At 39.2% G+C, this 26,230-nt stretch overlaps 1 protein-coding gene across 3 annotated transcripts; it reads right to left on the bottom strand.

The window, feature by feature from the left end:
• Positions 1 to 208: 208 nt before the first annotated feature.
• On the bottom strand, positions 209 to 25,360 carry LOC146613658 (lysine-specific demethylase 4A-like). Of its 3 annotated transcripts, none has more exons than XM_085377133.1 (23): positions 25,217 to 25,360; positions 21,245 to 21,389; positions 20,972 to 21,147; positions 20,705 to 20,819; positions 20,387 to 20,580; positions 19,949 to 19,998; positions 19,717 to 19,820; positions 19,484 to 19,621; positions 19,145 to 19,371; positions 18,039 to 18,205; positions 17,253 to 17,920; positions 13,976 to 14,083; positions 13,663 to 13,774; positions 13,208 to 13,383; positions 12,564 to 12,777; positions 11,966 to 12,045; positions 9,805 to 9,860; positions 7,556 to 7,664; positions 5,465 to 5,656; positions 3,727 to 3,897; positions 3,500 to 3,619; positions 3,029 to 3,121; positions 209 to 1,684 (listed from the first exon to the last, which is right to left on the bottom strand). In XM_085377133.1, exons 2-23 carry the CDS (start codon positions 21,365 to 21,367, stop codon positions 1,547 to 1,549), a joined length of 3,531 nt encoding a protein of 1,176 aa, XP_085233259.1. In that variant the 5' UTR covers positions 21,368 to 21,389; positions 25,217 to 25,360; the 3' UTR covers positions 209 to 1,546. The 3 variants fall into 3 exon arrangements, with proteins under 3 accessions (XP_085233259.1, XP_085233261.1, XP_085233260.1); XM_085377135.1 differs by having other exon boundaries at positions 13,663 to 13,771; XM_085377134.1 differs by having other exon boundaries at positions 25,221 to 25,360.
• Positions 25,361 to 26,230: the final 870 nt, after the last annotated feature.

The following is a 26,230-nucleotide window of genomic DNA, read 5'->3' as shown; positions in this document are numbered from 1 at the left end:
AGATGTATACATATATTTTGCATTTTGAATACAGCTATTACCACTATCTGACAGCAGGAGTGGGCAAGCCAAGCAGAGCAGACTTATTCATGTAATGATTTTCTGTTTTCCTTTAAAGAAAGAAAAGTTTGATTTATAGTTGCTACATGCTAGTACATGCCAGGATTTTGTAGAGAAAATAAATTACACAAGGGTATTTTAAGTATTCAAAACTTTACTCAAACAGTTGGTGTTTACAAAGAGTGCACAGACTTAATGCTGCTGTGGAGACAGACCCAAAGGAAACCCAACAGTAGCCAAGATCATAGCTAAAAAGTATCTGCAAAGGTCATCCTACAGAGGTTCGTAATTCTCTGCACAAGTCTGTTTTAAAGCAGGTTCAAGGAACTGCAAATGAAAGCAGACTCACTTAAATCCAAAAATGAGCTGTCGTGGAGTTTGTTGTCATCAGGGATTGAACTATCATCTGAAACTACAATCTCTAAAGCTAGCATTTATCAGAAACACAAAAACTCCACTTGGTTGAGGCAATAAGTCGAAAACAAAACGAAAATAAAAAAATAAAATAAAAAACACCAAAAAAAATGCTCAGAAAGAAGATAACAATAAGCTATTTGAACAACTTTAGCAATAATAATCTTTACCTCCCGAATTCACTGCAGAGCAAACGCGAGCCTCAGTTTAAACAGCATGTCTGAAAACCAGTCAATATAATAAATATAAATACATCTGAGGTTTTCTACAGACTGTGAAAAGGACATGACAAAAATAGCTTTGTTTTCAAACTTGATGCACTTGCATAAATAAAAGTATAGTAATAACATTAATTACAATAATTATAATAAACCAAGGTATTGTAGGCCCTCTGAAGTGTAAGGCTTGGGCCTGTAAAACATGTCAAACGTCCTCTGTCTTCACAGTAGATGCACAATGACAACTATGTATGGGTGAACTACATACTCGTATACGTATTTCTCAACCACAAAATGTAACGCAATAAGCAACAAGATCAACCGTTGTTAAAACGGTGACAGAGAATTTTAGTTCTTTGGGGTTTATGATTTGACACAATTCTTCATAACTCAAACTGTCAACAGTCAACGGCTACAGTGTGTCTGCATCAGTGGAGAAAACAGAGTTGAGAAAACCTCCATCAACAAGTTTCTGTATGGCAAAAATTGTGAAAACATCAGTCTGAATCAGTGAATTGTGATTTAAATGAGAAATATGTTTCTGCTGTAGAACATGTAGTTTTTTAGTCAACAGTTGCTAATCAGGGTGGCAGAGAACAAAGAAAATATCAAATCTTTTTCACATTTAATTCATGAATGGCTTCTTCCTGAAGGAAAGAAAAAAACGATGAAATGGGGGAAAGCAAACAATCTCCAGACTGCAATGGGACATGAATGTCGATGAATATTATTCAAAGCACACAAGAGTCAGTTAAAGTCCCAGCCGTAGTTTATAAATATGGAGCCTGACAGGCCGTGGAAGAGCAGGAGGGGCGGTCAATCCTTTAAGCAGTACCCTCAGAAAGAAAAGGATGTCACTCCATGATGGCTCGATAGATGACCGGCTCAATGTAGTCCTCTCTATATCGAGAATTGATGACCCGCTGCCTTTTGGTGTTCTGCTTGACATCGTTTTGCGCGAAGAGCTCGAAACGCATGTCTGATGCCACCGACTGAAAACCGAAAAGGAGATACAAAAGTTACTGCTTAGTTCTACAGTTGTGATGCAAACATACAGCTGCAATTGCACAACAAAGTTGGCTAGCTGTGAAGAAAAGAAGTAAAAAAGAATACGGTCACCAGTCCCACCCTGCAGCCTTCAAAGTAGATGCACCTATGGGACCAATTTGAAAATCCTACGTCACCTCATTCTCAAGCTATCGTGTTCACAAAGTTTGGTGTCCATGTCATCCACCAAGCAGGGTGATGACAATACCCTATTAGCCTTTTAGAGCTGAGAGGTAATAAAAGCAGACTGCAAAGTTCTGCAAAGCTCATAAACACGTTATTACTCATAACAGAACAGATAAATAGTTAAAGATTAATCGTCCCCTCATAAATTACCAACGGTCTACACTTTGAGAACTGACTGCTGTCCTGTTCTTGTCTGACAAAGGATTCTAGTTGCTCAACAGTCTCGGCTCTTTGTTGAACTTTTCACTTCATGATACTCAATGTTTTCAGTTGGTGAAGGCCAGATTCTTTATGTATGAAACCACGCTGTTGCAATAGCTGCAGTACGTGGATTTGCATTGTTTAGTGGAAACATACAAAGTCTTCCCTGAAAAGGTGTCATCTGGATGGGGCACTTGTTGCTCTAACACCTGTAATACCTTTCAGTTGTCACGCTACCTTTCCAAATATGCAAACTGTCAATTCCACGTGCACTTATGCACCTCCCATACCAGCGGAGTGCTGATTATAAGCTCCTCTTCAGTCTGGAGGGTGTAATGTTCATGTTTTCCAAAAAGAATTTCAAATTTTAACCACAGAACTGTTTCCCAGTATGTGTCAGCCAATTTTAAATGAGCTCTGGCTCAGAGAAGAGAGCAGTGATGATGGCTTCTTTTGCTATAACCTGCATTTGTGGATGGCACGGTCAACAGTGTTCACAGACAGTGATTTCTGGAAGTTTTCCTGAGCCCATGGAGTGATTTTAATGCAGTGCTGCCTGACGGTCTGAAGATCCCAGGCATCCAATACTGATTTTGAACCTTTTCTCCTGGAAATTGGGAAAAGGTCTGAAGACCATTTCTCCAGATTCCCTGAATCTGTTGGTATTATGTACCGTAGATAAGCGGTTCCCAACCCCCGGGCCATACTGGTCCATGAGTCGTTTAGTACCAGGCCGCGAGAGTTGAGGCTTGGGCGTGTGTGCTTTCTATGCTCTATTGTAAATAAAATATGAGTTTAAGTTATTCATTCCACTGTTTTTAGTTACATTTTACACAGCATCCCCAACAACTGGTGTCATATTTATTTCCACATAACATAAAGCATTGAGACTTTTAGCTCACCATCCTTGACTTGACCCGTTTAGGCAGATCCTCATCTAGAGTGTAGATGTCTTCCCGCTTGACAGAGATTTGCGAGCCATCCTCAAATTCCACCTACACACACACACACACACACACACACACACACACACACACACACACACACACACACACACACACACACACACACACACCTTACTGTGTCATTTGCATTCCATGGCAGATGCATTCCACATTCACAGGAATATCCCCAAATCTACAAAACGCGTGGCCTTGTGTGGGTCACCGCACTCATGTGTAACCCTACAGTACACAGCTGTAAAGTATTACAAAACTGGTTAGCAACCATCTGTTTAACATGACAAAATGTTAATTTTTAAACCAGACAACCAAGACTTTACAATCATCCTAACCCAGCATTTTATGTGTTGATGGAGTCTAATCAAACAGAGTTGAAGCTGATGAGGATCAGAGGGATAAATGCATGTTTACCAGGTACATGGGGATGGAGTGGGAAGCTACAAACTTGGCTCCATATATCAACCCATCTGTCCATCGAACTTGAACAGCGTCACCTTTGGCAGGTGGGCCGAGGCGGACGCAGTCCCGGTTCTACAAACACATTTAAACAAATATTGACCTCAGGCCATCTGAAAAGGGAGGGCATTTAGAAATGGAAAATTTGAGATCAGCTTTAGCTATCTGAGAGGTTTATTAACCTCAATATCCTCAGGGAAGAGGTTGTCGCTGAATGAGCCGTCGTCAAACACCACTTCATAAAACGTAGCCGTGGTTAGCTCCAGCAATTCGCTCTGGTAGTAACGGCCATTCTTGTATTTACAGATCACCTTTTGGCCCACTACCAGTTCCTGCATGGCAGCTTTGCTGCGCTGTGGAAGACAAACATACTGAGTGTTAATCAAATGTTATTACTTTAAAGTAAAATTTTTCCCATAGTCCCAAGATAAAGGGTAAGACGGTGGCTGTAGTGCAATAAAGATAACTCAGAGAAATGGATTAGCAGGTTACAGCAATGTTTAAACACTATCCCTGCCCCATTGTTCAAAAAAAGATATGAACACTACACATGAGAACCAACACAAACTGGTAGTCACAACAATACCATGGAGACTGTCAGAGCAGGTTTATTGTGTTATTCTTCTCCAGTTAGTGAATCAAAGCTTCAACGTGCAAAAGCAGAAATCCCTGTGGTAGCTTCCAGCTGTTATGGTGCTGCACAGCTGACTAAGCTTGTGCTGGAAGCTACAACGGGAGGCAAGACAGTCCTCACTTTATAAAAGCATCTTGTTGCAAAGACACTTCATCAACTGATAACATAAACCAAAAAAAAAGAAAAAAAAAAGAGAGGAATTTTAAATGCTACACAACTCATGCCACAGTTCCCAACAGTAGTGTAAACAACATCAACTATTTTAATGGGTATATGGACACAATGAGCTGGAGACTGAACCACTTAAGCAGCGGTGCAGCGTGGGGCAAAGAGTTACATTAAAGAAGTCATTTCATCATTTCTATTGAGCACTCTGGCTGAATTTTCTTTGTGTACAGGCTGTGATCAGCTGACCTGTGCGCCTACTCTGATATTTACCACTCTTTTGTGGATCTAGCAAACTGAATTCCACAAGATACAGGCAGAGGGCTATATGGCTGATTTCCAACCCTCTAAACATTATGAAGCTAGTACAAAAGGTAGAATTTAATGTGTGAAGCTAAACGAAATCATAACCTTGAATTTATATTGACGTCTGCTACCCTTAATGAAACCAAACATGACCACAGCTTCACCTGCACCAGTCCAACACAGCACATCACTGTAAACTGTAAACACCACTGCAAATTAGCAGCTTAGCTTCCAACTGCCTAGTACATATTTTTCTTCAATTCAGCAACAAATCTGATGTGTGATTTAGGATGTGATGAGTAAGTGTCTCTAACAGTACGATGTTTAGACATGTTGCTAGACTGCAACTTTACACCTGAACTTAGAATGTATCACAGGGATGAGACGGAAAAAAAGATGTGTTGAAGGTGTAAGGAGACCATGGGATGGCATTATGTTCTTATTATGACCCAGTATCTCTATACATTCAGCTGGAAGCGCATGAAAAAAATAATTAATTTAACAGTATTCATTAACCTGCACATCAAACTTAATTGCTCTTTAAATCAAAGTCCCAGACAGCTATTCAGGGTCATTTTAAAGCTTGCTGATAATGTGGAACTAACACTTCTTTACAGTGAGGAACTGAAAACGTTTCTCTGAAACAATTTTAAGACAAAATTCACAGAAAAAGCAGTGTAAGCTCATGCTGAGAAAAAGGCAAATTTGTTTGTCGTTTCCTTTCACTGGTAATCTGTTTTACACCTTAAACACATCTTCACAGGACAGTGTCTTCAGAAATTATTACTGGCCGGACTGGGACTCTCCACGATTACCTCAGGTATGGCTGGTGCTCTATGCCTGTGGCAAGTGATGAAGACAATAAATGGCCAGTCATCTGGGTGCATGAGGACACCAGCTGCCTGAGCACATGTGGGGTGAAATGCCGTGGAGCAACGCCCATGGGAGCACTGAACACAGCAGCCTTTCACTTCTCTCTTTATCCGTTTCCTGCAGTACACACATTTCTACGGGAGAAACAAAGACAAAAGAGTGAAATAAGGGGGTGAAATTAAGTGTTTCATATTGTAAGTGGGAGGCTAGGAAAAGGAAAAACATGAGAAGCAAAGAAGGAGAAAAGAAATCGTCTAAGCCAAGCAGGGAGGATGAGAGGAAGGAAGTCAGAAATGAATTATAAAAGGCACACAAACTGAGATGCAGACATGCTGGAGGAAATTACACAGCTTCCTGTTGACAATTTAGTGACATCATATATCTTATTTAAACACACGTAAAAGTAGATCCTTTGACAAAGGTTCCTTTGTGTTACAGACGCGTAACAATGCCAACAAGGCCAACTGTCGTAACTGAATTCCTGCATTGTTTCCTTCAGAATGCTTAGATCTCAAACAAACTACAAGATAAGGATAGTGCAATCCTTTTACATTAATTTGAAATTTACTTCGGTGAGCTGACAGGAAGCTAAAAAAAAAGTGTGTGTGTGTGTGTGCGTGCCATTACACAGTTAAGCGGTACTTTTTCTTTATTTTTAGAACATACAAAAACAAGAAGTAAAACTGTGGTGACAGTAGGGCTGGGCGATATGACCCAAAATTCATATCTCGATATATTTTAGCTGGATGGAGATATAAGATATATATCTCGATATTTTTTTTTAAGCCATAAAGTAAGAACAAAAAGAGAGTTCTTAGTCAAAGCTGTGTCCCAGATGTCACACAGGCACTTTTATTAACATACAGCACAGATGTACATGAAAAATTACTCAAAATTAAATTATGAGCATTCATTAAATAATAATGCTCCATAAATAAAAGAAAACAAGGTTGTTTTTGTGCTAAACAAAGAGCTCACAATTGTGCAGTCAAAATGTAAACTAAAAGACGCTGAGCGTAATAACAAAGACAGACAGATTTCACAGCTGCTCTGTTCCCAAGTTTTACTGTGTGACTGACAGCCTGGAGTTTGAAATCCGCTTCATAACCACGTCTCTTACAGGTGCCATTTATGGTCCTTATACACACACAATACGGTAATATTACGTTGATGCACAGTACGTATCACTCCGCGAAGCTCCTCGGTAGCCGTAATGCGCCGACAATCTATCAAGCGATGCAGCTTACCAAAGTCGTACTCAAACATTTTTGACAGATTGCTGAGCGCCGTGTACCACATAAAATCGGTTCGCGGCCATCAAGCACAACCAGAATTCATACATAAGGCGCGCTATCAACTTTTGAGAGAATGAAAGGATTTTAGGGTTAGCGCGGTTAGCTCATTAGCATGTTTAGCTCGTTAACACGTTGACGCCGTCCAGCCCCACGCATGGGGCGATGCGCAGTAACTCGTTAACGGAGATTTGCCGTGTCCGTCTTGTCGCTGCCTGCACGTGAAGCGATGGGGGAGGAGGGGGAGTTGTCTTCAGTGAAGGCGAGGCGGAGTAACGTTGCGTAGAGACAAAAGTGGACGAAAGAGAGGCAAACTTGCGGCTCCACAACTATAATTATAACGTAACATAGACTATATCGATATAAAGGATATTGTCACATCTTATATCTCGTATAAAAATATATCGATATGTTTTAAAAACTCGATATATCGCCCAGCTCTAGGTGACAGTACATCAGGCACCACAGTAGTTAAACAGAAGTGATGTGTGAACTCATGACATCCCAAGTGCCCTTGTGCTCGGAAGTGGAAAACACACACACACACACACACACACACACACACACACACACACACACACACACACACACACACACACACACACCTTACTGTGTCATTTGCATTCCATGGCAGATGCATTCCACATTCACAGGAATATCCCCAAATCTACAAAACGCGTGGCCTTGTGTGGGTCACCGCACTCATGTGTAACCCTACAGTACACAGCTGTACTGACTTACCAGTCTGAAACGTGGCAGTGGGATGGCAGAGAGGTCAACGGGGCTCCGCTCAGTGATGTTGACAAAGCGAGCTTCCAGCACAGTTATGGCACACAACACATGAACCCACCTGTGTGAAAGGCAACATGAATTGGATTTCACAGAAAGAGTATGTTACACCCAGAGGGCATTATACAGCAGTTGTTTTGTTTGCGCTCAATTTTGACAGCCCTATTAAAGATTAATATCAGTTTGTACATGCTCCAGATAGCGTTTCTACAAATTCTTTAATTCTCACTCGCTTTTGCAACTTTGTACTTTTGTGTTACATGCAGCAAGAACTCCTCATTGTTAATCCATTTAAAAAACTCGGTGCTTTTCCTTTTGCCGTGATGTTTCAAAGAGCCGGAGAGTAAATAAACAGCAGACAGAAATTATGCAGGTCGAATTGTCTCACGATTCACACATGCGCAGAAAAGTGTTTTCAGGCGTTTCAGTGGATGAAAAACTGTTCTGAAACGATTGAAAACGATAGTGTGGACGCGGAGCGTTTTTAGACGAAAACGCCGTTTTCAACTTTATCCGGATTAGTGTAGACAAAGCCTTAGGGATACATGTTATTGTCTACACATATTCAATACTAAATAAATGAATGAAACTGTAAAAAAAATTAAATCATGTATTTTCAAAAATCTAAAGATAAACTAGTTTCTCCAGTTGGGCTGAACTCAAGATGACTTTTGAATGATATCACTTTGACAGTGTGAGGAAAATCTGCTATTTGAACTTCAGCACACTGAGAACGCTCTACTCTCAAACAGGGTGTGACTAACATCATCTGGGCTAAAGGATTTTGCCTTCAGGCGCTCTCAACATAAATTCAGTACAGCTCCTGGACTCGGGTGCGTGTGAAAATGCATGTAGTCAATATAGTCAAGATAGTCAATCTTTTCTATTTGGGTAACCACAGATGTTTGTTTGTTTGCACAACACACATATGAATTTGAAAAATTTGATTACCGTAATTGTCGGGCTATAAGCCGCTACTTTTTGCACCAGCTTTGAACCCTGCGGCTTTTAGTCAGGTGCGGCTTTTCTATGGATTGTCCATGATTGTTGTCATATCGTAAGAGGATTTGTTTTGTTTGTTCTGCTGTTGTACGGCACTACGTTGCCTGGCGGAAGGATCGGGGTTCAAGAGTGGTATGTTGGTCACGTGTCCGTCCGCCAGGCAACGTAGTGCCGTACGAAGTAGCGCGAAAAACAAACTTCAAAGTAGCGCTACGCGTTCAGCGGGAGGCGTGGATGATGAGCGGCGATAAACTTGCGAAAAGCAAGTTATGCCCAACTCCACCGGTGGATTCTGACAGCGTGGAAAAGTGTGAAAACATCCACGATCACCAACGGATTTCGAAGGGCTGGACTGCTGCCTGATGGAGAGGAGGACACCGCCACGGCCCTTCTGAGGGTGTTCGACTCTGACACTGACAACGAGGATTTCTTTGGTTTTGAAAGTGACAACGAAGGAGAGAAGCGGAGAGTGGATGACGAAGCCATCCTGAGCCTGTTCGTATCCGACACTGGAGAAGAGGACTTTGGTGGTTTTAGTGCGCAGGAAGAAGAGAAAGATGGTGAATGACTGACTTTTCTTCTTGTTAAAGCTGTGTCACTGCACCTGAGCCTAAAAGGTAGGCTGAACCTATTGTTCTGGTGTGCTGTAGGTTACTGTTATGTACTACATGTGCAAATATGTACCCATAACTTGTTTTTCAAAATATTAATAAAAGGGGTGTGTCTCCAAACAGCCATCTCTTTCCTGACAATTCCCTTTGTGCATATTCTCTTACATATGATGAGTCAACATTGAAACACCTGCGGCCTTTAGTCAGGTGCGGCTAATGTATGTACAAAACAGGATTTTCCCCTGATTTTAGCTTGTGCGGCTAATATTCAGGTGCGCTTTGTAGTCCGGGAAATACGGTAGTTTAAAGGTCTAATGGATGAGATGATTTCAGAGGTAAGAGGTTAAAGGAAGCAAAAATTACAGCAGTCAAAGAGAATGACAACAATTTTATGACATAATGTCACGACTGAGCGTGATTGACTGAATCCAAGAAGCAGGGAAATGTTTTCCTGACTGAAGTTCTTACAACTTCAAACAAGTGAACAAAGGTGGAGGCAGAGCCCCAGTTTCAACCTCAACATTACTGTGTGTAAATGACAAAGTTGTGCTTAGAATATCATCACTTGTTTATTTCAGTACTTCTTACTTGTCATTGTTGGCTCTCTGTAAAGCTCCTCCTCTCAGGGAACACAGGCAGCAGTCCTGCAAAAAGAAACATGCATCATATATTTTTAGCTGTAGTATATGATTCATTTCTCTTATTACACCAAACTGAATGTTTTGATTAGGACAGTATGTTGTTCTTAGTCTACACTGGAGGAAAACCACAATTATGTAAAAGATTTGCATGAAAAAAAAAAAAAAATCAATCATATGAAGCTTAATCTTGTCTGATCATTTGTTTGTCCTACAAACCCAACAGACATGTGCTGGAACACGAAAAACCACTTCTGCATGTTTCAAGTAAATAAACCGCTGAGTGTCGCCAATAAACAAAAAGCTGCACAACATTCATGAAAGAATCACATGCAGGAAAAAAAATTCTGTTTATTTTGCTTCTAAAAATTTGGACAAAAAGACTTGAATGTATCAAGTCTCTTAAAGCCATTTAAAGCTATGCTAGGCAGTAATATTCACATTTTATTATCTTGTTAATATTTACTTTTCTGTGAATAAATATAAAAATTATTGCAAGCTATTTTTAATAGCTTTCTATACACTTTCTATACACCTTTTTTTTAGAAACCTTTATACAAGATATAAACCAGAAAAGCACTGACACAAGATCTGTGAATCATGGGGAAGTAACAGCTTAATGTGGACACCCTGAATCCTGATTAAAGCCCTAAAATTCGCTAAAAACAGAACAAGGAAATCTGTAGCAATAACATTTTAAGTAAACCTACCAAAAAAAAACAAAAAAAACCTTTTTAGTCTACTTAAACCATGACATCAAGTTAGATAAGACCGAAAACTTCCACAAGTAAAAAACACATAAACACAAAACTACATAACATCGTCTCAGGCTTAATGAAGTGTACAGTGGAGCACTGCCCACTAGTGGTCAGAGGGATTTAGACTATCTTCAGGAGACATTCCCAGAATAGTTCCCTATTGTTTTGAGCTGATGGGAATGCTGAGAGCAAAGGAAATTTTCAGATAATCTTTTAAAACAAAAGGTGGAAAAAAAATACATGTCCACCAAGAGGAAGGGGCCACTAACGCTATCTCTGCAGAGAGGAAGCGACGTCATACAGAGCCAAGTTTTAATGATGCGGCTCTCAGTTCTGTTTACCCCCCAAAAAACAACAAGCCAATTCTGTAGTGCTGACGTGAACAGTTATGCCTTATTCTGTATCATGAAATATGTTGTCGTTATTATTATTATTATTATTATTATTATTATTATTATTATCAGTAGTAGTACAATGTTTTGACAGAGAGAAAGAGCTGGCATGTGCACATATGCAGACACCTTTGTTTAAAAAAAAAAAAAAAAAAAAAGTATCTTCACACTCACAAAAATTGCCAAGAGATTTTTTGCAGTCGGAGCTGCAAATCATTTCAACTTCAGTCAATTAAATTCACAATTGAAGTTTATCTGTTATACAAGTTCTGAAATTCTAGTTATTGGGGAACAGTACCAATGATTCATTCCTCTGAGGAAGGTAGCCGTGAACACAGCATGTCTTTACTGGTAATCCTTTTATGTTACCTTCCGATTTTTTGTTTCAGGTACTTTTTGTGTGGGTATAACCACCCCATGTTTATATATTTTAAGTAAGGAGTACATGTATTGGTTTCAATGCAACCACAGAAACTGATATTTCAATGCCAATGGCCCCACAGTGTGTGTTACCATCCTATATGGTGAATGTGGCTCAGCACAAATTTATTCTTGGCCTGTAATACAGTAGCTTTGTTTACATCTTACCTCATCTAATTTTACTTTACATTTAACACTTAATTAAAGACATACACACATGTTTTTTGTGTGTTTTAACAGACATTCCTCCGTTTCTTTTAGCAGACAACAGAACCGCTATGAAAGAGTGACACAAATGGGGCCCATTAAGATTCCAGTGGTAAGCTGCTTCCATTTATGAGCCTTTCCAAGCAGCAGGCTACACTGCTAAACACTTGATTTTACTGTAACATAATCAACATACACAAGCTAACACTAATGGATGTGATGCCATTTAGACTAAATACATGTACTAAATTATTCATTTAGATACAAGTTTACAACTAAGCAGGGCTAAAGACTTATTTAAAAAAAAACGAAGGACATGCCTTCATTAACTAACCTCAGTGATGGCGTCAGCCTCACAGCGGGCACACAGCCATTCATCTAGCTCTGCATCATCCCTGGAAATGCCATAGCAACCTAAAACAAAACCAGAAATAAACAAACTCAGACATTTCAAAGCTTAAAAGGGCAGAGATGCTAAAATCAACTTTTTGCTTATTCTTATTTTGCTTTTCTAAGTATAATATTTTTAAACCATCAACTGTTAGCAGTGCAGAAGGTATTTAAAAAACCAAACTGAGGGCTACTGTTTGCAGCAAATTTTCCACTTTCATTACTCCCCATTTATGTTCTCTGTGAAGCAAATAACTCTAGCACGTCATTCAGCAAAACCATTCACTTGAGACTTTGTGCAGCAGCTGCTAGAGGAACTGGCTGAATCGTTTTAAGCGTCAAAGGGGTGTTTATGTATTCATCTTTGATGTGCCTGAATTATGGTTTATTAAAGTAGCTTAAGAAAAAAAGCAGCTGAGTGCTAGTTTCCGAAAGAAAAACAAACAGGTCTGGATGTACTAAATGTAATTACGATTTAATTTAATAATCCCTCAGCCTTCTTCTAACTATTTTAATAGATGCATCAGAGAAAATAGGCTTACTTGTATGTACACGTACGCAGCACTGAGTGCAGCTCACCAGGCGGCTGGTACCATCCTCAGCTACATTAGGGTTAGACAGCTGCCCCTCCCCGCTGTCAGTAATCTTACTGGACTGGGTGTTAAAACACATTTCAGGGATCAGTGGTTTAGACCACTGTTGGCTCCCTGGACGGTTCACCAGTGTCACACTAGAACTCCCAGTATTGGATTCAGACTTAAAAGAGAAAAAGTTTAGAGGTTTGTTAGCATCATTGTTCTCCTCAAATTCTGATTAATCCAGTACTATGGTAACTGTAGGAAACATGCAGCATATTTATTGCAATCTTTATTTAAAGAGGTATATTAATATATCTAACACATTATATTATTTGCAAATGCATAGTTGCTCTTTCTACAACAGAAGCAAGGATATAATATAGATGAATACAAGACAAACCGATTTACTAATGTTTGCGACACACAGTTCACTGCTAACTGTGACAATACCTAACAGCAAAAAAACATGTCTTTTTTCCTCCTTGACATTTAAATGAACTGAGTGTGTCTGTGTTTAGAAAACAAGAACTTTTGTGAACCACTTGTAAAACTAACCACACCTACATAGACTACACATGGTTTTGTTAATTTAGGCCCTTAGTTCCTACCTGATGGTGAGTGTAGAAGAGCAGGCAGATAGAGCAGTAGGGAGCCTGTTGGCCCATGCGTTTGTTATATTCCCTCTCTGCAGCAGGGCTAAATGGCAGACACTGCCATAACTGGGTTAGTGGCTTTGCCCACTCCTCTTTCTCCTCTTGGATGACCTGCACATCTACATATAAATCTATGGATAACAGGTGTGGCATAAATGAAGGAAGGAGATGGTGAATCCATTATGTTTTAGGAAGACAAGGTGAAGTGATAAAACAAAAACATTAACCACCTTAGTCTTAGAAATTTACAAAACTTGAGTTCATTTATTAGCAGATATAGCAAGAAAAAGATATGGAAAAAAAATTTAAGCCTAAAACAAGACATAAAATCATTGTGGTAAACACAGTACTTGGTAATCTGGCGAACTACACACCACACAATTACACAGAGGATCTAAAATACTACGTACCATCATCACTGTGTGCCTCCCTGAACAGAGGATGATGACGAGGCAGCTTACACAGCTGTGCTTCCTGCTGGTTCTTGACAGGCTTGCAGTACGACTGCTCGTCTGACACCTGCTGTAGAAAGAAGTGCATAGCAAGACATAACTAAAGGACACATAATGCATGTTGTAATAAACACATACAAAATTAATTTGCAGTGAGGTCTACCTACAATCAGGCATAATGGAAGCTCTGTACTGATATGCACACTTTTCCAGATAAAAATCTGATCCAACCGTGCCTTTAAGCTTCTGGTCTCAGGTATTAAATACTTACATGATGAATCTGAGGAATCACCTTCAGCTCATCGCGCACTGGTTTCATGACAGGAATGGTGTCTTTCAGGATGACAATGCCATTATCCACGAGGGGGGATTGGATATTCTGTAGTTTAAACAGCATGAATTACATTGAACATCTCAGATTTTAGAATAATGGCTATTAAAATTCAACACGCCAACGAGAGAGATTATAAAAAGACTATGATGTTAATAGAGATTAGTGTGCAAACATCATACACAGAAAGATGCACCAGTACAGAGCAACCAGACAGTCCTGTGGCTGTTTTAGTTTGGACACTCACATGCGTATTACCAAAGCAAGCGCTTTTAGTGAAACCTAAGATTGTTCATCGCACGGTGAGACAATTCCCTTTTTGGATGTTAGTTTGTTAGCCTACAAATATACGCCCGTTCCCCATCACTTCCTAAATTTGTTAATCAATCTGCATGAATGTCTTAGAGTTAAAGATGTGTGCCCTTCCGCTAGCTAACTTTTGTTCATGTAATAAAAATTAATTTTTACCAAAACTGCTATTAAATAAATCTAAACAATATCGTAACATTGCATTGCATGCATCATCTGGTGATCAAGCTAGACCCAATTTCCACTACAATCAGGATTACCAACATCTGGAGAGCTTTTCTGAGTTATTTTACAACACTCAGATCCTGACAAATTATATTTAACTCATCTCAAAACAAACTGCAACAGCATGCCTGTGTTACGTGTACGCTATTGACATAACTTGCACATTTACATTGCTGCTTTTTTTTATTAAATACATTTTGCTCAACAATTTTTCATGCAGTGACACTCTGGGGTAGTTAAAATGTCCTGTTAGCCACATCTGTAAATAAGTGTTCATCAAGCTAATAGTGCCTGTAATTAATTACTTGCAAATAAGAAAAACAATAAATATTAGTGCTGTCAAAATTAACGCGTTAACGCAAATTAATCCGCGATTAAAGTTTTTTTTAACGCAATTAACGCATCTGGAGTGCAGAATAACTCAAAATCCCTGAAATGTTTCTGTCAACGCAATTCGGGCAGTTTGATGAAGCATACGTTAGTCGGGGATGCTGGTAGGACTTTGGGTAGTGCGTCACCCAGCTTGCGACAAACCACTCACGGAGCATCGGGGACTCAGTAAGTCTACCTCAGAAATATTAACTGACATAATTGCCAAGTGGATTGCAACAAAATGCATATGCATATGTATTAATATCGTTAAGAACACGCGCTTTACATAGCTTTAGTTCCTCGTTTCAAGGACTTGAAGTGCCTCACCAAGAGTGACAGAGTGGATAAATGTTTCAAATCAAATCAAAATGTATTTCTATAGCACATAATAATACAACAAAGTTGACTAAAGTGCTTCACAGTTAGTCAGAGCAATAGCATAAGAAAGAATAAAAAGAAACAGTTAAAAGAAACAATATGAACAATATGGGTAAAACAAACAAAAAAGCCAAAACATAACTAGCTTGAATCAAAAGCCAGATTAAAATAATACGTTTTAAGACGCAATTTAAAAGACTGGATGACTCGGAGGAACGAATAAAAGGAGGGAGGCTATTCCAGAATCTGGGAGCTACGACAGCAAAGGCCCGATCACCTCTGGACTTCTGACGAGACCTCGGTTGCATCAGGAGCTTTTGATTGGAAGATCTAAGTGTCTTATTAGGGATATACAAATGGAGGAGTTTGCATAGATAGCTGGGAGCCAAATTGTTTAAAATTGTAAAGGTAAGCAAGAGAATTTTGAAATTGATACGATATTCAACAAGGAGCCAATGTAGGTTGGCTAAAACCGGTGTGATGTGGGCATAATTTCTAGTACCAGTTAAGAGACGCACAGCTGCGTTTTGAACTAACTGGAGCCAGTGAATAGAGGAAGATGGGAGGTCCGAGTACAGGGAATTACAGAAGTCTAATTTGGAAGTGATAAGAGCGTGAATGAGCTTTTCAAGGTCCTTCAAAGGGAGTTATGGCTTTGCTTTAGATATCTGACGCAGCTGGTAGAAACTGTTTTTTTACCACAGAGGAGATCTGTTTCTCAAGTTTAAAAAAAGCTGTGCAAGAAAACACCAAGGTTTATAACAGTGAGCGAGAGATGGCTGGCAAGGGGCCCTAAGGCATCAGTTAGTTGTTCCAGTGGGGTGCGATTATCAAAAAATATAACTTCTGTCTTATCCTCGTTCAAGGTTTACAAAGGTTTTTGTGAACATAAATGTTCAAGATGTTCAATAAACATTTTAAGTGCATATATTTTCCCTTTTTTCCTCGAGTCTGTTTGCTCATGCAAAATGAAATGCGATTAATATAGAATGAAAATGGATGATATTTAATCATGATTAATCCACAGTAACCCTATGATGAATCTGATTAAACATTGTAATTGTTTGACAGAACTAATATATATTATATGTTAGTGTACACTTACCAATTAGTATATAGGTTTTTTAAAAAGTTGTATTTCACAGGAGAGAACCTGTGCTAAAAGATTGAAGAAAACTATTCAAACTCTCTTTGAATACATTATTTGTATTTATTCGCCATTTACTTCATTATATTGCATAAATGTCAGTTACAAACTTAAATATGAAGTTGCAAAAAATGTAATTGCAACCAGGCTAGCGATCAACTAACTGCGATTAATTATAGAAAAATGTGAGATTAATTAGTTAATTTTTTTAAATCTATTGACAGCACTAATAAATATGTTTTTATTATTAGTTTGTTTGGCGTTTATGAACAGCCGTTTTTGCCATATGACTATATACAGTGCTACAGTGAAGATACATGTCTGTGTTCTTATATGAGTGAACAAGCAGAGAAGGCCTGAAGAGGAAGAAAAATAAATTAATTGAAATAAATCAGCCATAGCGCAGATTTTTGCCTGTCAGTTTAATATAATCTGAGGGAGGATCTGCACTAATCCATGAATCATCATTTCTCATGCTGGGGTTAGTCTACTCAGAGGGAAACTCATGTTTTGAGTTGTCACATCTGCTTTCTAGGAACAGGCGTCAGTACTAGAGAGCAAAGATGTGATTAAAAGCTGCTTTGGCCAGCCTGCTGGTACCTAGACAAAGATAACAATGCATGCACTGTGGCCCGTGTTCAAACATGCATACAACACAACACTGACCAAATGAACAAATATAACAACTGACATCTTTCTCCCATTACATCTTTAATGTATTTGTCTATTATAAAAACACAATTTTTGTAATTTTCATAATAAAGAAATATAAAAACAAAGTCAAACCTTTCTCTTGTTACTCTTGGGAGCCTCAGTTTCCACTTTGTTCACATCTTGTGGCTGTGTGTGAACCAGCGGGGAAGCAGGCTTGCTTATGGGCTCAACTTGAGGCTTCTTGACTTCAGCCAGAGCTTCGACAGGCACGGACGTTTTGGGTTCATGTTCTTCTTTCTCCGTCACCACAATGTTTTGTGCTTCTTGTTCATTCTGTGCTACTTTGGTCATAGTGATTTCAAATTGAGGCCGTGCCTTCATTTGCTCACAGTGCGGCACCTGAGATGAAGATGGAACCGGCGTTAAGGTTTTGTGCTGGAGATGGCGGGCCTGGTGCTCTCTGGCATAGCTGTGCACATGTAGCTGTGTGGTGGGTTGCCGCTGCGTCTCTTGACTGTAGCTCTGCACCTGAAGAATATCTTTAGGACTCAGAGTCCTGTGGAATAGCAGACTGGCAACACCCATTTTGCGGGCAGGCTGAGTTCCAACTTCTGTCCACATAGAGGCTGCTGAGACTGAGAGATGCCCGTTTCTGGACCTGGACTGAGATGAGATTGCAGGTGCACGAGTCTTGGTATAATGAGGAGGGCAGCCACTGTCACCCTTACTTTGGGACAGGCCCCTGTGAAATGGATCCATTAGCGTGAGCTTGGTTGGAGTGACAACCAACTTTGGTGGGCCTGTAAATTAAATGAAACAGAAAATAAGTTTTGCTACACTGTTTAACTCCACCATCAAGCAGTAATTGTTATTGGACTCTTGGTTGCCATACAGGAATCAGTGAGACGGTATTAATACCTTTATTTCTTTTGCCATCTTGTGCCACAGCCCGTGGAGGTATAAGACTGAGTCTAGGACGCTTTCCATACTGCTCTTCATCGTCTTCATCTTCAACCTGAGGCACAACTTCTTCGGGCACTTCCAGACACACCCGGTGTCTTTTGGTCTCTATTCTTTGTTTAGTGCTGAGATTCAACAAAACAGATGTGGGATTTGTGAATACTATATCAGATTTGCCCAGTTTCATCAATGTTTTTCTACCATTTAATTTGAAGTAATGTGAAGACATATTCTAAACATATGTTGTAAAAAACAAGATACCTATTATTACATCAGTGAGATTAACCCATGAACACCATATGTAACAGTAAAACACATGTGAAGAACATGCAGAATGAATACTTTTGATACCTTAAGGTAAATTTGCTAATAAAGCACACTTGTGAAGTACTTAATTGCTACTGTTACAAAAGGGGAAAGGAACTAAATATCTTAATATTCTGCTAAAGCTGGTTTTATGGTCCCACAATAGGTGGCACCCCCGCTGTCAGCTCAACTCCAGCGACTGCCCATCTTCCTACAGTGTGCACTGTTGCCAAACAGAGGCAGTGTACAAAGTATGTATTAGAACCAGTCTATGAACCACTCTTGCTTGTACTCTTATAGCCAGCCGTGGACAAGAGTAAAGTTATGACATACAATGAGATAAAGTGAAACCACGTGTAAAAATACTGGCAGCAGCCACTGGTACCCCTAAGCCCCCCCATAGCTACAGCCATGGTATCAATTTCAAAATTCTATGTCGCATTGTTCTCAAGCTATCACATGACGAGTTTGAACCCAAAGGTCAGAGGTCACATGGTATCAATTTCAAAATTCTATGTCGCATTGTTCTCAAGCTATCACATGACGAGTTTGAACCCAAAGGTCAGAGGTCACATGGTATCAATTTCAAAATTCTATGTCGCATTGTTCTCAAGCTATCAACATGACGAGTCACTGAGACCAAAACTCGTCCAAGATTGTTAGTAGATACACCTATAATGTCAATTTGATGCTCGTTGTCTTCATAGAGGAAAAGTTCATTTTCACGAGGAGATTCATTTGTACAGTAAATGGCCCACCTCTTCCACTGTCCGTCCTCCCCACAGCTCTTGATGGAGCTAGTCTCACTGCTGCTGGTGATGTCATTAAATGACTCATCCAAGAACTCCTTAGCTTCTGGGGTGGGTCGTGAATGGTCAATGGGCACCAGGTCTCGGCCTTCCAGCCACTGTTCGTAGCGATCTGGCTGGTATTTTTTCACAAAGACATCCATGGAAATCTTCACCATGTCTCTACGGCATGAGCACTAAAAGGGAAAAATGCATACACAGACTCTCTTTTAAGTAATAATAAAACGTATTTCTTTCCACTAAGATAAGAATCAAATTGGTTCTCCGACACTGAATGACTCTCCTCACCAAAACTGCCTGCTTGCCATATTCAATCCATCTCTCTGTAGCAAAGTTGGTGGACTCTGCACAGTTGAAGCCGTGGTTGAAACCAGCATGATAGGAATAGGGGAAAGTGATCATGAACTCCCCAGCCTCCTGAGTAATCTAATGAACAGATAATAAAACAATAAGCAAGTGCAGTTCTTGCATTTAGCCTGTGTCGTGGCTAAAAATACAATAAATTGTTACAAAAAAGTTACCCTTTCGAATGGAATGCTGTATTTCTTTAGTACAAAAGGAGAGATCAGTGTCATCTTGTGCCTTAGAAAGGCATCACAATTCTGAGCGCTATTGGGAAAGAAGCCTAGAAGGAAAGAGATCAAATCTCTTGTGAAATATGAAATATTACAGTACAAGAATCCATGACTGTGATGTATTCATTGTATAGCTATATAACACATATCTACAGAAAATATCCTACTGGCCACCTACCTTGAGCCAGACGCTCAAATCTTTTCCCGTGCTCTGGAGGAATACAATACCTGCAGACAGTCAAATGCTGAAAATTACTTTGTGCATGTATCCATCTGCCCTAGATCTTTTCAGCCTGGTTTCTATGCACAAGTTAAGTTGAATGCTTTCTTTCGTTTTAACACTGTGTACACACATAACAGTTAACTGCTTTTTCTGCCTCTTCTTTAACACCTTGAGAGACAAAACTGTCTAATGTAAATGAAAACCATCAAAGGCCTCAGCAGCCACGCATGAAACAGCACTCATGCCCAACCCGCAACCCCCAAGTTTCAAGCAGACATGAGAAACCACTATTTAACAGAACAACAACAACAAAAACAACACTATGTGCAAGTTACCATTAGATAAAACAAATTACAGTTGTAAATCAATTAACTAACTAGCATGCATCTTTACCATGATTTAGGTTCTCCAAAGTGCAAATAATTGATACTGTAGAGGTCCATGTCCTCTGTGTGCCATGGAAAGGTGGTCTTCCACATGCCAAAATACAAGTAGGGTGTATTAACACCCTCAATAGTGATGCCGTTGTCACGCTCCACAGTATCCAAAATGGTGTCCAGATGGCAAATATTCCACTCCCTGACATCCTACCAGTAAACAGAAAGGAAACAAGATATTTTTTTAAAATGAGACTCAGAAACAGAATCAGTCAGTACAGTATGATCAGTGATGTCATCAGCTTGTGTGCCGGGTGAAATAATGCTAACTCACTGGATCATACAATGTTCCATTAACATCTGCCCCATATAAAGGAGCATTAAAGGTCACGTTCTTCCAGTACTTCCTTTCCAGCTCCTCAAAGTTATCATAATGTGGACTACAGTACCTGTAAAAGAAGAAAAAGAAAAAAAAAACAGTTTATTAACATTGACCCCGTACACAGATTTAAAGCATGAAAATATTGAATATGTTAGTATTAGTACTCAAGACACATCAGAAAATAAAAATCTTCAACCTCTTTAATTTTGCGCTTCTCACCTGTTGCTGTTGGCAACCCTGCGAAACTCTCTCACCGTCATGGATCTCCTCTGTATGTTGTACTGCGTGAAGAGACCTGACACACCTGTCACAACCTGCTGAATGGGTGCAGGTATCACCAAGTCATCTATGTCGTCATAAGAATGTCTGGGCTTCCATTCTTTTGGTGGGACAATCTTGGAAGAAGACATTAGACAGTGAAGCTTTGAAAATGGCTAGATAAAAATATCAAATAATGGCCCAAGTGTTAGCATATGTTGTGTTAGCACTTACTTTAGCCAGGCCTGCTTTATGTGCTCCCTTCGACTCCATATATGCAACATAGCGCCTGAAATCCTTGAATTCCTCAGCAGTGGGATAAAAAGTCATAATCCCTTTGGAAGCGTCCGAAGCCATTTCCAAAACTTGATGGCAGCGCCTGCAAATGTAAATGGTCAAAGTATTTTGTGGCATGCAAAACGAAACACATTTAAGTGGAACTTACATGTCGCTCTTCACACATAAAGAGTAAACAAATAATTTTATTTTTTTCAATGTAAAGTAAGGTACTGTGCAAACGTCTTGAGCCACAGCTTTTATATAATATTTTTTTGCTAGGAAAATGAGAAAGATCTGCAAACATACATGGAAATACAGTAGAAGGCAAAAAGAGTCTGACAGTCAATATTTGACCACCTTTATCCATCAACACAGCCTGAACTCTCTTAGCCAAGTCTTCTTATAATTTCTTTATATTTATATAATGTCTTCATTGTTATTCTCTTGTGACTCAGCCTTGGGCTGGTTCTTATATAGCGCTTTTCTACTCTGAGCACTCAGTGCTTTACACAACTTGTCTCATTCACCCAGTCACACAAGCACTTCTATGTTTTTTTTGATGATGATTTGAGCTAAAACTTTCAAAAAACAATTTCTACTCGATAAAACCTGTTGACACTGATTTTCAGACCAGTTCTTGGCTAGTCTGGCATACCTCAGCCTTTCCTCCCCATTCCTCTTCCTTAAGAATGGCTTCTTCACAGCCATTGTTCATTGAGACCATTTCTGATAAGGCTTCAGTGAACAATAGATGGATCTACTTAAGGGATATGACTTTTGAGATAGTGTTCATCTGTGTAGATTGTTTGTTTTTTTTTTCTTTTGGGTCTGCCACTTCTTCAGTCCTCCAGTGTTCATACACACTATAGACCACACTAAGATATACGTAGATATAACATAGATATAAGTAAGCTTGTTGGTGTGAAAATACTGTAATATATATGTCAATCTGTGCTACATTTAGGCTTTTTTATGGATTCACCAAAACAAATAGAGCTCGAAAATTTGACGTCAAAACCGCAAAGGATTGTAGGTACGAGTGGCAAGTGGTACTAGTGCACGCAGGCTTTCACAAGAAAACAGTCACACAGTGATAAAAAGAAGCACAAAGAATGGCAAGAAGCTGTTGCATTATTAACTGCAATACCCGGTCCCATGACAGCCACAGGAAGCCGACGGGTAAAAAGATCGGTTTTTATCGGATTCCGCCGTGGAAGAAAAATTGTTCAAGCCGTGTTTCCGAAGTAACAAAGAGCCGACTGATGGCCTGGATTGCAGTGATTCGAAGACAAAATATAACGTTCCAGAACACTACAGCTTACATGTTAGTCTGCTCCAAGCATTTCCACAAAGGTGAGTCTTTTGTTGTAGTTATTACATAATTTATCATAACATAATTGTTGATGTAGGTTACAAATAAGTCTTATATTGATTTGAATTGAATTCGCTGCGCTGTGCTGCTTTGTTTGCTGTTGCTTTGTAGGAAAACCAGCCTACAAAATGCTGAAATGCAATCCAAACTGGGCACCTTCTATCAACATGGGTCATACAAAGTTTAAAGCTGCTACCACAGCGAGATTTGATCGGTTAAAAGGGAGCGCGAAATCAAAACAGCCACGAAAAGTCCTGCACATATGTGCCCAAGCGTTGTATTGAAGCAATCAAGTGGTTCAAGGTTCAAGGTTCAAAGTTACCTTGAACCTTGTATTGAAGCAATCAAGTGATGAATAACTGTTTTACAGTATGTTGATTTGTTTCTCACTGAAGTAGCTAATAAAGCACAATGGAATACAGTTTTGCCTCCTTCCTGTAGGATTCTATAATAGAATGAAACAATGATGCCAGTTATAAACAAAGACAATAAATTGAATGAATTATGAAACACTTGTTTTATTTCTATTGGAAACCCTTTCACTCCTTTGATTTTTTTCCTCGTACTTTTTTGGTTTTTTTGCCCTTTTCGTCAAGTCTGTCTTTGTACGGACCTGCCGTGTTCTCCTTCATTTTGTACATAACTGTTTTTGGGGCAAATAAAATGTAAGTAGGGATTAAAACCGCAGAATTAATGATTACCGGTGCTGGAAATGCTAGCGCTTAATGCAGTGTTTTGATTTTGCTGCCACACGTATCTACAACGCAATGCGCGAAAGTCACGTGGTCTGTCGAGCTCTATTGGAACAAATTACTTACTTAACAAATCAAACCCTCTGAAAATGTGCAGGTAAAAGAACTGGACTGAAAATAAGTGAAAAAGCAGCCAATGTCTAAAGAAAAACTATGAAAGACCTTCAAAAAACAGTCAGAAATTATTGCTTGAGACCAATTTTAAAAATGATAAGTCTGGCTCCTTGGAAGCGAAATATATAGAAACAAGTAGTGGCTCAAGACTTATGCACAGTATTTGATTTATATTTATGATTTTATTGATATTATTCATAGTGCAACTCAACTAAATCTTTACGCTGCAGTAAGCCGCCGTCAAAATATAGTGTTATAAATACTAGTAGTTTCAGTTGTTGTGCCAAAAAGTGATTGCCTGCCAAAAAGTGATTTCCAATGTTTCTGTGTATTTTTTATGTGTAATATCTTTATGTACGTTCGTAAACAGACTTCGGTGAACAGGGTTTACAAAGGGGTTACATATAGAATTTAAAAAATTATCTGTTTTTCAAGTATCTTTACAATTCTGTGTTATTGTACTTACATTATAACCAATCCGGTCCTTTATCCCCACTTAAAATATTTTTACAGAACTATTGTAATATTTGCTGGAATTTCTGCTGTGCTGTTGGCCAGCTTACTCTTACAAAAGACATTTTTAATGTTAATGACATTTTTTAACTGCATAAATAAAGGTTATATAAAAGTCACTGCCAAAAACTGATTGCGGCTTCTACCTTGTTACACGAATGTTGTTTGTGGCTCAAGATGACTTTATGTCATCCATAAGGGATGCATTTGACATATGTTTACCATATTATAGCCCAACAAGTTACTTATAGCAGTTTAAATATGAGCAATCAGTTTTTGCCACAACACCGTCAAGACCGTCACAGCGCCTCAGTACTCAATACGTCCTGTAGTGGGCGCACACCACGTAAACGTTTACCATTGAATTAAAACGCTCCCACGGTCTTGCACAGAAAACATAACCTTATTTAATGCGAAATTGTCCTTAAATGTCCTTGTTGTCTGTTCGCACTTGCACACTTGTAAGTTTCAGCATTGCATTAACGTGGAACAAGCTAGCCTGTTAAGTACTGTGACCGCCCCCGAAAAACCTGCGGCCATTTATCCGTCTCTTTAATTCGGACTCGCAGATGAAGTCCACGAAACAAATATTTGCTCATTTACAAACTTGCTAAACAAACAGGAAACGATTCATGTAACGGCACTTAATGTTAGCATTAGCCACTATGATAGCATAGCACTGGTGTCCGATTTAGCTCTGGTGACGTCCGCAACACTGCAAACTAGGACATAGTACTGAAAGTGAACTGTGTGACTAAACCTTAATTCCAAAGTGACAGGCAACAGATTCGAGAAGGCTTTCGTTAACTAACCTAACCTTAGTTCACGTTAACACCGACATGGGTTGAGACTATGCTCCGTATTACAATTTCAACCAATGCTAGTATACACTATCCAGCGAATTCGTATAGTGTCCTCTTTGCAAACTTGCACAGCGGTAGCTTGAGTTCTTACATCACAGGTATATAAAATTATTCCAAAAAGCATCGTTTGAAATGACTATTCGGGTTGAATTACACAGACAACAATAAAAGTGAAACTACCATTTGTCAAGTCAATGATGTTTTGTCAGGAAATAGACTGCACCCTGAAAGGGCTAGCATCGCCCTCTACATATTAGCATCGTAAGTTCAGAAGTTCACATTCTACGACGAAGACAGCTCGACATGCACGTACCTACCACCGCTGCTTAATTCTCTCAGAAGCAGTCCCTCGCGTTATTGATATCGTCGTAATCAATACAAGCGGCCACCTGGAACATAACAGACAAAACACAGCTTGCTAACTAAGCCCCCTGTGAGTAGACCAGTATCCTCCATTACCAGCTCTACGCATGTACACGCTCCTCGGATTTTGTTTACCACAACACGCATGGGAGACGCTTAGCCAATCATAAAGCCACTCTGAGTCACGTCATAAGACCGCAAAAACCGTCTTTCTGTAACCATAAGATTTGACTTGATAGTATCGGTCAAGGGAATAGTTCACTTTTTACCTATAAACGATGGATATCATTGTATTTTATTTTTTAACACATGTTGCTAAGATGTTCATATTACAGTTTTTATTCTTTAAAGTTTCAGCTCAAGATAATATAGAAAAAGGTAGGCTATTCATTCAGTAGGTTATAGAAAGTTTTGTTAAAGGGGTCCAGCTCTTCAAATGCAGGTAGACAGATTTCTGCAGTATCCACAAACATGCTAAACATACAATAAATGCTAATAAAAGCACTAATACATAAATACTACGAATAAATACACATTTATTACGACAGAAAACTATACTGTAACCTGGTGAACAGTGTACAAGAGTGCATTACAGTACAGAACAGTGGAGAAAGTTCCACACTGACCTCTGGACAGCAAGGACAGGGCCAGTTGCAACATCTGATGATCAGAGGTATTTCTAGTGAAACATTTTAATGTTTTTCTCTGCAATTTAAATCCTATAGTCAACGACAATACAGCAAAGACATCATACGAAGTGCTGAAAATTTTTTTTAGTGTCAGCCGTCTATTTCACAAGTTGAAATAGCAGCAAACAAAAGCTGAATAGGTTAAAAAAAAGTTTTAAAATAATGTTCCTCAATTCAACAACAGCAACTCAGAGAAACAGGACATGGCCTCACCTTATTTAAACTCAAGTGAGTTCCTTTCTAATGTTAGAAAATTGCCACTTTTTTCAGTAGAT

This window comes from Diplotaxodon limnothrissa, linkage group LG18 (genome assembly GCF_057381915.1).
Source record: "Diplotaxodon limnothrissa isolate DT_005_m linkage group LG18, D_limnothrissa_male_GT1.1, whole genome shotgun sequence".
Taxonomy (NCBI): Eukaryota; Metazoa; Chordata; class Actinopteri; order Cichliformes; family Cichlidae; genus Diplotaxodon; species Diplotaxodon limnothrissa.
The sequence above is the reverse complement of the archived record's forward strand: the minus strand, read 5'-3'. Positions and strand labels throughout refer to the sequence as shown.